Source organism: Bos taurus, chromosome 13 (genome assembly GCF_002263795.3).
Source record: "Bos taurus isolate L1 Dominette 01449 registration number 42190680 breed Hereford chromosome 13, ARS-UCD2.0, whole genome shotgun sequence".
Classification (NCBI taxonomy): Eukaryota; Metazoa; Chordata; class Mammalia; order Artiodactyla; family Bovidae; genus Bos; species Bos taurus.
The window spans coordinates 12,651,183-12,667,238 of NC_037340.1; the positions used below are offsets into that span (position 1 = coordinate 12,651,183).

The window sequence follows — 16,056 nt, forward strand, 5'->3', positions numbered from 1 at the left end:
AATGATATGTATATGTCCTTTCTCTCAGCTTAAGTGGTACAGTGTTAGCCCTGCCCTCTTATATCTCCCTATAGCTCCTCTTGTCTTACTTCTGTCCCCTGAAAACCATTAGCCTCAACTCTGCTTTTTTCTTTTGCTTTTCTTTATAGTTACATATGTTCATGTATTGTTAAATTTATTTTTGAACTTTATGTAAATAGTATCACTTCATATGTATGTATACATATATGTATTTGTGTATATATGCAGGTGTTTGTAAACTTAGTAAAATTTTTTAGTTAAACTAAAACCCACAAATATAATTTGCATATATAGTATCTTTGCCTTTTGTATTAGTCATCTTTTGCTGTAATAATGCTATGTAACAAGTCACTGTGAAACTTCAGTGATGTGCAGTGACAGACATTTATTTCTAGCTCATAGGTTTGGCAGTCTCTGCTGGGTGTGGCTGGATTTAGTTATGTGCTAGGTGTCTCCTCATTTTGGGACCAGCAGAGATTGGGGTGCAGTGTAGGAGTGCAGGAGAACACAGCTGAGTGCTCGTAAAGCCTTAGGTTAGAACTGGTGCAGTTCTGCTCACATTCCTATCTGTCGCGTCCCCAGGCCCTCAAATCCACGAGGTGGGGAGTATCCGAGGACAAGTGATAGAAGGCAAATGAACAACAGATGGTGTCTGCTTCATCTTCCTCCTAAAAGCCGTATAAGAGACTTGGAATAGTTCCATTCCTGTTATGCTACCTTCCTCCTAGATTACATGCTGTTTTTGTTCAGTACTTTAGGTTTGTTTGTTTTTATAACTCATCATTTCGAAATTATACCGCCAATATTTGGGTTTACCCATTTTTACAGTTCTCTTTTCTCACCATTCTTTCCTGTATTTCAGACCCCTTTTTGGCATCGTCTTCCATCTTTATGAACTATAGTTTTGGAAGCATCCTTAATGATGATCTGCTTACAGTATATTCCCTGTTTATGTCTGAATTTTCTTTATTTTGCCCCTTTTCTTGAAAAAATAGTTTAGCTGAGTTGGTAGTAATTACAGCTTAAAACTTATTTTCTCTTGGAACTGTGGAGATACTGTTCTAGTGTCTTCTGGCTTCCGTGGTTGCAGTTGATCAGTCAGAGTCTGGTTGTTCCTTTGTAAGTGATCTGCTTTTGTTTCTGGTTGGTTTTAAGAACTCTTTGTCATCGATGATTTGCAGTTTCACTGTGGTATCTCTGGGTGTCTGTTTCTTTCTTTTCTTTTTCTTTTTTTTAAAAATTTATACCTCTTGGAATTTGCTGAACTTGAATCTGTACATTCACATTAATGTGCAACCGTCACCATTCATCTCCAGAACTTCTTTAATCTTCCCAAAATGAAACTTCATCCATCAAATACTAACTCATTTTCTGCCCCTTCAACCCCTGGCAGCCGTCATTCTACTTTCTGTCTCTGTGGATTTGACTTCTCTAGGTCCCTCATCTAAGTGGAGTTATAGAGTACTTGTCCTGTTCTCCATGGCTGCTGCTCAGTCATGTTTGATGCTTTGAGACCCCATAGACTGTAGCCTGCCAGGCTTCTCTGTCCATGGAATTTTCCTGGCAGGAATACTGGAGTGGGTTGCCATTTCCTACCCAGGAAATCTTCCCAACCTAGGGATCAAACCTTTGTCTCTCGTGTCTCCTGCATTGGGAGGCGTAGTCTTTACCAGCGTGCCACCTGGGAAACCGCTTTTCCTACTATGACTTGCTTATTTCACTTTGCACAATATCTTCAAGATTAAATCTGATTTTTTAAAAAATATACTTTGTGATGAGACTAAAAATGAAGATCACATCAGTTTTTAGTGGATATTGGGATTTTTTGAGTATTCTCTTTTTAAGAAGAGTTATTGTACAATGAAATAAGTTAATATTAATTTGATCTCTGGGAAGAATACTGTTAGAGACAGTAGTCTGTGATCCTGTATGTTGTGATTTATAATTCTGTTAAATTTAAGTTTTAGGTGACCAAGAATGACGGGAATTATTTTTAGGTCATGTTTGGTGCCTGCAATAAAGAAAAGGGTATGGTGGAATTTCTTTCCTTTAGCTAGAACCTGAGTTCCCTGAATATGGCTTTGTCACAAAAGTTGGAGGAGACACTTGAAAGTACCCCTGGCTCAAGTTCCTGTAAAATGCGTTGAAAGGCCAGCTTATGCAGAAGTACCCCGATAATGCCTTTTATGTGAAACTGTGGATTTGAGACAGAGTACTCTTTCCCTCTTAGATGGTGTGAAAAACAACATGTAAGATTCTTCTTTCTCCTTTGTTTGTCCAGGCGATAGCATTTACAGGAGGAAATCTGAAAATGTTATCTTTTGAGCTACTAAACTGCCTCATTGCTGAAAAGAATTGGTAGCCCACCTACTTGTGCATGAAGGGTTTGCATTTCAAAGCTGTGATTGGCATAAAGAGTCTTGAACACGTGACTTCAATTATAAGTAATTTAAAAATATGTTTTCTAAGAACTACTCCATGACATTAATTCCAGCTCATGCATTGTTGCATATTTGTCAAGTACATTTATCAACTCAGATGGTAAGGTTATAAATTCAGTGTTTATAAGTCTTATTGTCCTGTTTCTTTTGAGGTTACTATTTTTGGTGCTGAGAAAACTAATATCTGAGGAACTGCAGTCCTTAAATAAGTATTTATTTGGCAGTTCATAACTATGGGTAGGAAGGGTGCACGGCTTAGTACAAAGTGCTTTGATGTTGCCATTTAGGAATTTTAAATTTAAGATAAGAAACTTCGATATAAATATGAACAGAGAGAGCAGTCCCCACAGGTGTGAGTGAGCTACATGTGAGCTCCCGGGGCCTCTGAGTGTGTGGTCTACTCTGTGTCACAGGGTGGCGGCCCCAGCCACCCTGTGACACCAGGAAGCCTGGCCCACCACCTAGTCTCCTGGGTGGGCTGGGTGAAGCGCCAGGAAGACAGTGTTTTCATGGTCAGACCCTATTGTCATGTGGATTATTTTAGATTTTTTCATACAGCTTCTCATTTTGGGGAGAATAATCGGGTTACCTGGAAATGGAAATCATTTCATAATACCCAGTGCGAGGCCATGTGGGGAGGGGGCCAGGTGATCATGCAGCGCCCCCTGCAGTGACAGGCTGCGGCTAGTGAGAGCACGTGGACCCTGCTGGCGTCGGAACTGGGCGTCCTTCTGCAAGTTCACACTGCTTTCATATACTGCATGGCGTGAGTAAAGACGAGTTAGAGATGGGGCAAGCGTTATTTCTTCAAAGAATGTTTCTTGAACTGGAATCTGTTTCAGAAGCAGAAACAGATTACTATTGTGCTGTTTTCTTAATTGACTTAGAAAGGTATCACCCTTCCTTGTGATCCTGAGAGGTAGCTAATCAGTTTATGAGGGCAGCTCCCTGAGCACAAGTGTAAATTTGGTATCGAATCTGATATTATCTGGTTTGTGGAATTTCATCCATTAGGTTCAGGGAGATACTTGTGCACCCGTGGTAATGTTTAAATGTTTCTTTGTGCCTCATTTTCTTTAATATATTATCAAAAAGGAAAGTGAAGTTGCTCCGTTGTGTCTGACCCTTTGCGACACCATGGACTGTAGCATACAAGGCTCCTCCATCCATGGGATTTTCCAGGCAAGGATACTGGAATGGGTTGCCATTTCCTTCTCCAGAGGATCTTCCCCACCCAGGGATCGAACCCGGGTCTCCCTCATTGCAGGCAGATGCTTTACCATCTGAGCCACCAGGGAAGCCATATTATCAAGGGAGGAAGATTTATGATTATATGCTAACAAAGGGTTAACTTTGTATTTAAAAGTAATACAGGGTGATGCATTAAGTTTTACTCAACTGAAAAGAACCAAATACAGAATTTTGTATGTAGGGTTTATAAAAGTACACTTTAAAAATATATACAGAAAATTCCTGGAAAGGAGACATGCCACAAATGACTGGGTAGATGTAGTGGCATTGTACTATTGAAATAATTTTTTCTTTCTACTTAGCTGTTTCCAATTTTTTAAAACAATGAAGCCCTATTACTTTATAATGAAGAAAAGGCCCATTATTAGAGAAAGTATAGCAGTAACTTTGGTAACTTTTATTTGATGGTGTGTATAAATCATTTATGTGCAGTCAAAATACATTCAGCAGGTGTAATGTGTTTAATTTACCCGAAATGGGGTGCTTTCTTCCTCTGACTTATTTATGTGGTGATGGAGGGAACTGAAAACAGATTAATAAGTTTCTGTGGCAACAACTTTATACATATTATTTGCTTTTGGGGTAACTTCTTACAGAAAAAGGAAAATATGAACAGAATCATGATGTTCCAAAGATTGGTAATTTTTTTACATTTAGATGATGTCAGGGTCTTTGTTTTTTTTTTTTTTTGAAAATAGTAAATTTTTGTAAGTAAATTATTTTTATTTTCTTTTAGAAAATTTTAAATATTGACCTTTAGAAAATATGATTTCTTTCTCTGTTTTCTTCCCAGGACATGTATTCCTCTGAGAAACACTGGACAGCAGATTTGGGTGTAGCGCCGGATCGGGACCACATACAGAGACATCTCCAGTCATGGGTAAGTGTCCTAGGCAAATTGGAGTTACGTCACTTCATCAGTGATTGAATATTGCGGTGTGGCCCAATAACGTGCCTTTGTCTCTGTTTAAAAGAAGGTGGTCCTGTGTGGTGGTTGATTTATTCTAAGAAGTTAGATGTGAGGATCTCTTTGTCATTAGCTTCTTGGCTGGCTTAGTTTACCATCTAAACTTTTCTATTGACTATTCATTGGAAAGTGACTCTTTAGAAAAATGAAGAGGGAAGATGGCAATCGACCATAATTAGCAGAGATTTTATTATGTGACATTTAATCATTGGGTAACATGGGTTAATGTTATTTAATCAAAGCTATATCAGTGTCTTTGGATCAAGGAACCAAGTCTATCTTATAGACTTATCTTTTGAAATAGATTTTATCTTCTCAGTTGTAAGGGGATAGTATATATAATATTTCCTGTCATTCCTTTCTACTTCTGTTCATGAACAGGAGAACTAGACTTTACTATTTTAATTGTTTACTTCTAGAGAGTGAGGAAAGAATTAAGATTTTATCTTGATTGGGATCCTATGACTGTTGTGTACTTTTAGAGTACAGCCTTTTTGGTAAGGGAAACTGGGATGAAGTTAATATTTTCTTATTAGAATATAATAGCACAGAGTTTAAAATTTTTCACGTACTGATTATATTAACCTCGATAGGAATACAGTAGCTTTTCTCATCAATTTGAATAATCAGGCAAAAGTTGATAAGTGAAAGTGAAGCTGTTGTTATTGTGAGATCTTTGAGTAGTTTCTACTAAAAGTAATACTGCAAGCTGTGGTCTTGGGTTTTGGAGACTTTTCAGTGGGTTACTTTTTTGGTTGTGTGCTTTGAATAAATAAGGATAGTTGCCAGATGAGTTCAAATACAGATTAAGAAAGAAGCAGCTTTTGTTATTTCAGCTCCATTCATGTGAAATTTGGTGAGAATGTTTCTCTCTTGTAGAGTGCCAACTCTAGTAAAGATGGTAGTATAAGCTCATGAACACTAAGAGCATTTTAACTTAAGAAATGCTTACTTTTTTTGAAATTTAAATTTTGTTCTACTTTGTAATCTTAGTGGTCTAGTAGTGTCACTTACAGATGGCAAGTTCTTTGAGGACAAATGCCCAGGTGTCTTTCATTTTTGAGTCTTGGAGTCTGACACGGCTGTCCCGCAAAACTCAGAGCCCTGTGAGCCTGAAGGTAGAGGGAGGGGTGGCTTACTAGGCGTCTGATGATGAGTACTGGAACCACAAACATTTTTATTTATAAATTACAATGGTTATACTTCATCTGCAAGATTTTTAATCGGTTCTTTTTTATATCCACTAGTTCATTTCTCATTTCTGCTTGTTTGTGTTTAAAATGTTTTCACTTCTCTTGTTACTTATCTCTTTGAGGGTCTTTAACATGTTTATTTTAGTCTTTTTCAGGTCGTTTGATGATTTGTTTTGTCTGCAGTGAATTTATGTTCTGGTTGTTGATATTATTGGTGTCGACATCATGTTCTGTAATTTTGCAGGCACGGGAGTTTTCTTGTGATGGGAGTTTTCTTTTTCCTGTCTCTTTCTCTCTCTGGTTTCCCCTGCTGGTCTGGCAGTTTTGCCCTTGTCTCTGCCTGGCTTTAGAGTTCCCAGATCAGAATTAGGTCTTGTGTTAGTGGACCAGGCCCCGGCCCCGGTGACGTTGGGGATATCACAGATTTGGTCACTGGGTCAGCTGGCAAGAGGTCAGCCGTTTCCTAGGCTGTGGCCTCAGTGCAGTTAGCACAAATCTTTTCGATCTAGTTCCCTAAAGAAGGCAGAGCGCCACCCCAGTGCCTGGTTTTCAGCAAAGTGCCTGCTGCTGACCCTAGTTCACTTGGAGCCCTTGCTACCCGATCCGATCAACTCATGTGAATCCCTGAGAGCCCACTGCCTGCCTGCTGCCTTTTCCTGTCTGGGGCCCAGAGCCCGGCAGACCTCCTGGCCTCGCTTAGGCTCACACTTTGTGTTCCTGTGAGATTTCTGATCCGTGGAGATGTTTAACTTGTTAGGGGCATAGGTAATGTCCTTTTGGTCATTTGTCTTTATATTTTATCAGTGATTTCTCAGTGTTTGTTGTGAAAACAGGGAGCTGCAAAGCATGAACAATGCCATTGGGGGTTTAACCACTGGGATTATAATGAAGTCTCATATCCTTACATCACATTTAAAATTAAAAAAAAAAAAATCAATTTCTGTTCAGTTCCCTGGATCCTAGAGCTCCTCTCCACCATCCATGCACCCCTTCACTCGCTGGGGGAGCCCCAGGGTGCTGCTCCTCCAGAGCACGCTGCCTGCCTCACTCTTGCAGCTGATCTCCTCCAGGAAAATCACTGGCCCGTTCACTCCAGTCTTTATCTAATCTGTAAACTCCTTCAGGGTAAAGACTTATTCCTGCTGCTGCTACTGCTAAGTCGCTTCAGTCGTGTCCGACTCTGTGTGACCCCATAGACAGCAGCCCAACAGGCTCCCCCGTCCCTGGGATTCTCCAGGCAAGAACACTGGAGTGGGTTGCCGTTTCCTTCTCCAATGCATGAAAGTGAAAAGTGAAAGTGAAGTTGCTCAGTTGTGTCCGACTCTTAGCGACCCCATGGGCTGCAGCCTACCATGCTCCTCCGTCTGTGGGATTTTCCAGGCAAGAGTACTGGAGTGGGTTGCCATTGCCTTCTCCGAACTAAGCTTAGTTCCTGGCACTCAGTAGATGCTCAATAAATAGTGCATGGATTTGAGTGTTCCTGTGTGACCCCCTTACTGTGTGATAACTGTTCCATGTGTTACTGTTCTTAGGTGAAGTTTGAGCTGCTCCCATGAAGAGTGTGTGTGTGTGTTAATAGGATAAAGCGTTCCAAGTAGGGGAGCACTGTGAGAAAGACGTGAGGGTTTGACCACAGGAGGGTGTTACTGAGTGGTTGAACATTCTGGAGTATAGAGCTGGGGAAGAGCTTGTGAGAGGTAAAGCTGGTGTAGATGAAATCAGGGTCCATGGTGAACACATTTCAGGAGGTTTGGACTTAGGTTATAGTGCCCAGCTTAGAACTGTTGAGGGACCTCAGTGAGGGGGACTACTTAAGATTTCATTCTGGAAAAATTCCTCTGACAAAGAGACATTTTTGTTAGATATAAATTAAAAAGATGGGTCACAGGCAGTGTTTGCCTTTCCTAGTTTTGTTCTTAGTTTTCAGCTCTTTCCTTGCTCCCTTGGAAATAACGCGTTGAGTCTCTGTCTCTTGCCAACTTGATTTTCTCTAGCAATGGCAATCATTCTTGAGTGGATGATGGGGACCATGGGTTAGGGAATGTTGTCATGGTCTTTGCTGTGCTGCAGCTCCCAGGGGCTTGTCAGTTTTCATAAAGGTGGGAGGGGACTGAGTAAATCAGAGTTTCTGTTTTTGAAACAAACATTGGAGAAGATACGGTAAAATATGGCACAGGTTAAGAAATAGGAAGATACGTCATTAAAATCTAGATAGGATTTCCAAACCTAGATTTGGGTGAGATTGTTGGGTAACTAGAAATTTTGTCAGTGTTTCTCTAGAGATTACAAGAACTGGGTCCTTGTATGTGCCTCTGTAGCGTTTCCTCGCCCTTTGCATGTCATGAACCGTGTAGGACCTGGCCGTGGCTGCACGGCATGTGGGATCAACTGATGCAGACGTTGGGGTCTTGGAGGCAGCCAGCTCTGACACCTCAGGCCAGGCCCAGAGATCAGGTTCTGTATATCCTGACACATGAATTGGGAGGCCCCAACTGTAAGACCTAAAGAATTTGTTAAATGCTTTAAGATGTTTTTCGGCTTTTATTCTAGATTTTTATATATCCTGTCAAGTTCTGAGGCTGAATATGTATCTTGTGAAATATGTTGTGCTGCTGTGATGTGCATTTCATTGTGAATTGTTAGCTTTTTACAGTTGACAAAAAGCCTTTTGATTTTTCAGTACTTAAATTGGTCTTAATTTTCTATATTTGCCATATTTAGCAATGTTTAGCATTTTCACTTGGATGCATTGTAGAAGGAAATGGCAACCCACTCCAGTGTTCTTGCCTGGAGAATCCCAGGGACTGGGGAGCCTGATAGGCTGCTGTCCATGGGGTCGCACAGAGTCAAAGCAGCAGCAACATTTATCAAATTTATTAAACATTTTATTTTATCAGATGGTGTCAAAAATGAAATAAAGCTGTTATATTTAAAGTCTGGCTGTAATTTAAAATGGATATTTTAGATCTTTGATGGAGATTGTAACAGTAAGAGTAGTTTGTGTAAAGAGCAGTGCTTAATAATTTCTAGATGATTATTTTGATTAAATTTTTTTTAAAAAAGCCAAAATAGCAACAAAAACCAAAAGTGATAACTTAGGATACTACTTATTTTTCTTTTCCCAAGTTTTAAGTTAAAAAGATGAAGTTTATCCAGTCTATTTTAAATTTTTAAATCTTTACTTCTGCATTTATTTCACTTTATTTGGAAAAGTTTTGCTCTGTAAGTAATTGCATGACATGTTTCCTAAGAGAGTCTTTTTGGATGTTGACTGGGCAATCCAGGAATGAGTCTATTGTGTTGGAGGTGTTTGATTCTGCCCTTTGGCCTAATTGGTGGAGTGAGTTTTTTGAGTCAGTTCTGAATATGAAATATTTCTCTTTTATATGAAGAAAAGGTAATGGTGGTGAATAATTTGGGATGTAGTGTATTTGTGTCTTTCTAGTAAGAGGAACAAATATCATCATTCATTGGAGCACAGACTGAGAGACAATGCTGAGGTGAAGACTTGGTTTAACATTCACGAGAGCAGATAATGCTCTAACTGTTGAGTAGGTTACTAAACCCCTGAGTGGTAGCATAAAGATTCTTCTGAGTTTTATTAAATAGAAAAAATCATGCAGCAAGTAAGATAAGACTTTTCTTAAGTATTGTCTTCTCTCTACAACAATAGTCTATCTGGAATATATGTCCTATCTTATGGAATAGCTTTGTACCACAGAAGATAAAGAAAAGAAAATTTAAGTTGAACTGCATTTTAAATACTGACATAGCTGCATTTAACAAAATCTTGAGAGAAATCTCTTTGAAAAGGATGCTAATTTCAGAAAATAGGATTTGATTTTTACAGTTTCTTGAATCCACTTTATTAGAACTGATGTACTGGTTTGAAAATTTCATACATAAACTTATCTAAAATGAATTTCTATATGAAAATATTATAGGTGTGACTTTTAGTATTTTTCATTTATCAAAAGATAAGTCAAATAGACATTTTCTGTTAAAGGAATTGGAGCCTGTGAATGTATATGATGGATGTCATTGTATGGTTGTCCTCTCATTTCTCAGATGTGTGAAATTTGTATTAAATTTCTCTAGCCTCTGTCTTTCTCCCTCAAAACTGATCTAAAGTGGTATTTTGGTGTTACCTTTTTTCCCCTTTTTTGTAGATAGAAAAGTGATTATGAAATAATTCTTTCTAGCCTCTCTTTAAAGCCGTGGGCTGAGAGGGTCAAGAATAGAGTGGAAAGATTTCCCCAGGTTCCCTTACCCTCTTCCCTGATTCCCATTTTAAGCACTGAGCCATAGTTAGTTTTTTAAAACAGGAAATGTTGCATATGTTTCTGTCATGATTGTGGTCCAGAAGTTAGGAAGCCAAATGGGATTGGATACTTCTTTCTTTTTTTATTTAACTAAATTAATTAATTTTTGGCTGTGCTTGTTCTTTGTTTTGCACAGGGTTTTCCCTAGTGGGGGCTGCTCTTCGTTGCCCTGTGCAGGCTTCTCATTGTGGTGGCTTCTCCTGCTGAGGAGCACAGGCTCTAGGGCGTGGACTTCAGTGGTGGTGGGTCCCGGACTGCAGAGCACAGGCTCAGCAGTTGTGGCGCACAGGCTTAGTTGCTCTGTGACTTGTGGGATCTTCCTAGACCAGGGATCAAACCTGTGTCTCCTGCGTTGGCGGGCGCATTCTTTACCTCTGAGCCACCAGGGAAGCCTGTGAACACTTCTTATATGAGTTATCTCTTATTCAAGTTCAGAGATGGTGGTCATTGTATAGGCAGATGGTAGTAGAGTGCTGTTTTCCCCACTAAGTTCAGAAGCTGACTTCTGCTGGCATTACCCAGGTACCCATGGAGCTACGACAGTTTTCTTTGCACTTACACTTTTGGAGCGGTCAGGTGTTAAGCTTTAAACAATGGAATGTAGAAACATTACAGTTAAACACTAGTGTGCACTCGTATACATCTTACATTAAATTGTGGGGCATTTGGAATCGCAGTGCCTTTTAAAAGTGCTGTTGCCTATTTTGGATTCTAGAAGAATAGGATAGAATGGAGTTTACTGGATGCATGGTAAAAGCTTTTAACCCTGTAAAGTCCTGTGTTTGATCTCACTGGTTAACCTTGTTACGTTCTAGTACATGCAAAGTAGAGCAAAATATGTTTGCTTGACTATAACTTAAAAAAATTCGAAAAGCAAAAGTGTATTAAGTTTTTTGTAAATAGTTGATCTCTTCTATTTTCCCTTCATGACTTTCTGCTATTTCCTTATGTGATATGTAGATATAGCTCAAGTGGGAAGTGTTATGTGTCAGGAAAGGAGGAACTAGGTATTATCAGCGTTGGAAGAACTCTGCAAACTTGTTTGTGACAATTATGGCACAACAGAATTTGAATTTCCAACTTGCTTGAATTTATTGAGCTGCATTCTCGTGGACAGTAATGACCTCTAGGTTTTCAGTGCTGTCCTTCTTAAGTTATTTTTTTCTGTCTAAGTGTGTGTCTGTTCTCAGCAGGTGAAATTCTATCCCTCCTTTCCACCTGGTCCAACTTTATTTTTCCCATGGGATCAATTCTGTCTTTTATTTTTAAGTATCTGAATGTGTGTTATTAAAAAATACATGTTACTGATTTTGGAACCATTTGAGAATAGGTTGCCTATGTCATGCTCCATTTTGTATTTCAGTAAGTAGTCCTGAAGAGGAAGGCTCTCATAACGTGACCACAGTAAAACTGCTTTAATAGATTGTGTTTATCTGGTCTACAGACCACACCTCATTGTTTACAGTTTCCTCAGTAATTGCGGCACTTCTGTCTCTCCAGTGCAGGGTCCAGCTGAGTGTCATTCACACCTTGCATTTAGTGTCTGGTGTCTTCAGTCTCCTCTAATCTGGAAGGTTCCTCAGATGTTCTTTATCTCACAGGATGTTGTGTCCTACACGAATGCAGGCCAGCTCTTTCACAGAGCGTCCCTCAGGTTAGGACTGTCTGAGGCTCCTCTGCCGGGATCCACCCTGGCCTGTGTGACAGGTTTGGGGGCATTCCTCAGGAAGTTCTGGAAGGGACAGGGGGACTGTGTAGTGATCGCTCCATTTCCTTCCCATTTGGTTCTTTCGCAGAAAAATTTCCCATTTTTTCTTTAATTGAAATAGAGTTCAAATATCTTCCATAAGAACAGGATTTATCGTTCTGCTTTGCAAGTTTCTGTTTTGCTTAATTATGAAGGTTTCAAAAAATGGCAATAAAATATTTTCTAGAATGTGAGATGACCTTGAAAGGAGATAACATTTGGCTTTTATCAAGAGAAATTCCTTTCTGTATGATTTCTGTTTTGAATTACATTGACAGAAATCTCAAGATGCTCTTGAACAGGTACTGTGAAATAAGGTATAGCAGTGTTGAATTTAGTGTTTTTTTAAATAACAGTAAACCAGCTGCAGCTCTTCATCTATTAATTGAATTTGCTTCACTAAAGATTAGCCCTTCCCATAACCTGATGCTTCTTTGTCCTAATAAATTTTCTTTAGCTAAAATAGAATAAATGAACATACTAAGGCTCCAATTCCCATTCGGTTTTAGAGATTTATGGGTTATATTAAATTTAATGTGAAATGTCAGAATACTTACCATCTATAGTTATAACTCTTAAAAGTTTAATAATTGAAAGGTATATTGGAAGCTAGAAAATTGATGGACTATTGCAAAAGTATAAGAGGTTCAAAACTTGTTTTTAGACAACACTGAGACAGGTGATATAAATTAATTTCTTAAAATATTTTAGGAGTTGTGTTTGAGTCTGATTTTAAAACAGATTTTAAGGGAGAGAATCCATGACTTGGAATAAGTATTAATAATGCTTTTGTTTAGTACAACAAGTATTAGTGAGCACCTCCCCATGCACTGCTGCTGTGTTGGTCTTTGGGGATTTATTAATAGACAAGGACAAGACCAGCATCTCATGGAGCCCTTAACTAGTGGGGAAGACGGACAGCCCAGTGCTGGGAGTGCAGACAGGAGATGTAGGTGTCTGCAGGAGCCAGGAGCCTCTCCCTGGGGAGCACAGGAAGCCCACCCTGGGGAAATCATCTTCCAGCTGAGGCTGGCGGGGAGAGGGTTCTAAACAGAAGAAATGGCAGGCGTAAAGGTCTGTAGTTGAGAGACTAGGAAATGGAGGTGAATTTAGCATTGGTAGAAATAGGTGTTTGGAGGGGATTAAAGTTGGCAACTTTAGTTTAGATGAACACTCTCCCGTTGCCTCCATTTTGTACTTAATTTTACCTAATCTCATCTAAACGAATCTGTTTTCTTCATCTTCACTAATTTCCTTTCATTGTTGTTGTTTTAAAGTATAACCATAACATTAAAATAAGTCCATTTGGAAAGGAGAGAAAGTCTTTGGTAACCCCATTCATTTGCTTTTTTGCATGACCCTCTGGTATTGTCTTGCTATATATATTTTGATATAATTGGGTTCATAGGGTGTATGCACTTTTATATTTGAATTTCTAACATTGGTTTTAGTTACCATATTTCCATAATAGTTTTTATAATTAGAATTCATAATTTTATTCCTTAAAGGTAACAATGCATAGTAACTTGTTTATTTCCTTTTTTTTTTTTTTAAGATGGTTCATTTAAAGAAAGGTTTGCAAAATGAATATATTTGGTGATTTTGCCCTATTTCTTTAAAAAAAGCCTATAACTCCTTAGGCTAGATTTATAATACTGAAATATTTTTGCTTAAATCTTCCTGTCTTTCTTAAAAAATGACATCAATTTATAGTGACTCTGGTAATTGATATACAGAATATCAGTTTCACTATCACTAGTAGGTGACTTAGTAGGCTCAAAACAACATAAAGTTGCTTTCAGTTGCATATTTGATTTTTAGACAGGAAAACTTAAAAAAAATTGTGATAAAATATCCAAAATGCAAAATGCCATCTTAACTGCTTTTAAGAGTACAGTTCAGTTGTTGTTCAGTCATTCAGTTGTGTCTGATTCTTTGCTACCCCCATGGACTGCAGCATGTCAGGCTTCCTTGTCCTTTACCATCTCCCAGAGCTTGCTCAAACTCACGGCCACTGAATTGGTGGTGGCATCCAACCGTCTTGTCCTCTCTCATTCTCCTTGTTCTTCTCTTCTTACATTCAGTCTTTCCCAGCATCAGGATCTTTTCTAATGAGTTGGCTCTTTGAATCAGGTGGCCAAAGTATTGGAGTTTCAGCTTCAATATCAGTCCTTCCAATGAACACCCAGGACTGATTTCCTTTAGGATGGACTGGTTGGATCTCCTTGAAGTTCAAGGGACTCTCAAGAGACTTCTCCAACACCACAGTTCAAAAGCATCAGTTCTTTGATCCTCAGCCTCCTTTATAGTTCAATTCTCACATCCGTACATGACTGTTGGAAAAAACATGGCCTTGACTATACGAACCTTTGTTGGCAAAGTAATGCTTTTTAATATGCTTTCTAGGTTGGTCATCGGAGAAGGCAGTGGCACCCCACTCCAGTACTCTTGCCTGGAAACTCCCTTGGACGGAGGAGCCTGGTAGGCTGAAGTCCTTGGGGTCGCTAAGAGTCGGACACAACTGAGCGACTTCACTTTCACTTTTCCTTTTATGCATTGGAGAAGGAAATGGCAACCCACTCCAGTGTTCTTGCCTGGAGAATCCCAGGGACGGGGGAGCCTGGTGGGCTGCTGTCTATGGGATTGCACAGAGTCAGCCACGACTGAAGCGACTTAGCAGCAGCAGGTTGATCATAGCTTTTCTTCCAGGGAGCAAGCATTTTTTAATTTCATGACTGTAGTCACCATCTGCAGTGATTTTGGAGCCCAAGAAAATAAAAGTCTCTCACTATTTCCATTGTTTCTCCATCTATTTGTCATGAAGTGATGGGACTAGATGCCATGATCTTCGTTTTTTGAATGTTGAGTTTTAAGCCAGCTTTTTCACTCTCCCCTTTCACCTTCATCAAAAGGCTCTTTAGTTTTTCTTTGCTTTCTGCTATAATGGTGGTATCATTGCATATCTGAGGTTATTGATATTTCTTCAGTATCTGGCAATCTTGATTCCACCTTGTGCTTCATCCAGCCCTGCATTTTGCATGATATACTCTGCATATAAATTAAATAAGTAGGATGACAATATACAGCCTTGACATACTCCTTTCCCAATTTTGAACCAGTCCGTTGTTCCATGTTCTACCTGCATACAGCTTTCTCAAGAGGCAGGTAAGGTGGTCTGGTATTCTCATCTCTTTAAGAATTTTCCAGTTTGTTGTTATCCACATAACCAAAGGCTTTGGCGTAGTCAATAAAGCAGAAGTAGATGTTTTTCTGGAACTCTCTTGATTTTTTGATGATCCAATGGGCGTTGGCAGTTTGATCTCTGGTTCCTCTGCCTTTTCTAAATCCAGCTTGAGCATCTGGAATTTCTCGATTCATGTTCTGTTGAAGCCTAGCTTGTAGAATTTTGAGCATTACTTTGCTAGCATAGTGTTGAATATATTCACATTATAGTGCAACCAATCTCCAGAACTCTGTGTCTTGCAAAACTGAAACTCTGTATTCATCAAACAGCTTCATGTTCCCCTCCCCTGATCCCTTAGCAACCACCATTCTACTTTCTGTCCCTACGAATATGACTACTCTGGGTACCTCTTGTTGGAGGGAGCAAATAGTATTTGTCTTTTTGTGACTGGCTTATTTCGATTAGCATACTGTCCTCAAAGTTCATCCCTATGGTAGCATGTATCAGAATTTCATTACTTTTTAAGGCTGAATAATATTCCACTGTGTGGATTACATTTTGTTTATCTGTTCATCTGTTGATGGAAGGAGAAGGCAATGGCACCCCACTCCAGTACTCTTGCCTGTAAAATCCCATGGGCGGAGGGGCCTGGTGGGCCGCAGTCCATGGGGTTGCTAAGAGTCGGACAAAACTCAGCAACTTCACTTTCACTTTTCACTTTCCTGCATTGGAGAAGGCAATGGCAACCCACTCCAGTGTTCTTGCCTGGAGAATCCCAGGGACGGGGGAGCCTCATGGGCTGCTGTCTATGGGGTCGAACAGAGTTGGACACGACTGAAGTGACTTAGCAGCAGCAGCAACTGTTGATGGATACTTGGTTTGCTTCCACCTTTTGGTTTTTGTGAATAAGACTGTTGTGAACCTAGGTGT

General features: G+C 39.5%; 1 protein-coding gene across 5 annotated transcripts in view; it reads left to right on the forward strand.

The window, feature by feature from the left end:
• The window catches only part of USP6NL (USP6 N-terminal like), a 211,476-nt gene that overhangs the window by 83,140 nt on the left and 112,280 nt on the right, over positions 1 to 16,056 (forward strand). For all 5 annotated transcript variants that reach the window (XM_025000678.2, XM_059892656.1, XM_059892657.1 and 2 more), the window contains exon 2: positions 4,507 to 4,593. In XM_025000678.2, the coding sequence (XP_024856446.1) occupies positions 4,590 to 4,593 (4 nt within the window). In that variant the 5' untranslated portion in view covers positions 4,507 to 4,589. The remainder of the gene's footprint in view (positions 1 to 4,506; positions 4,594 to 16,056) is intronic.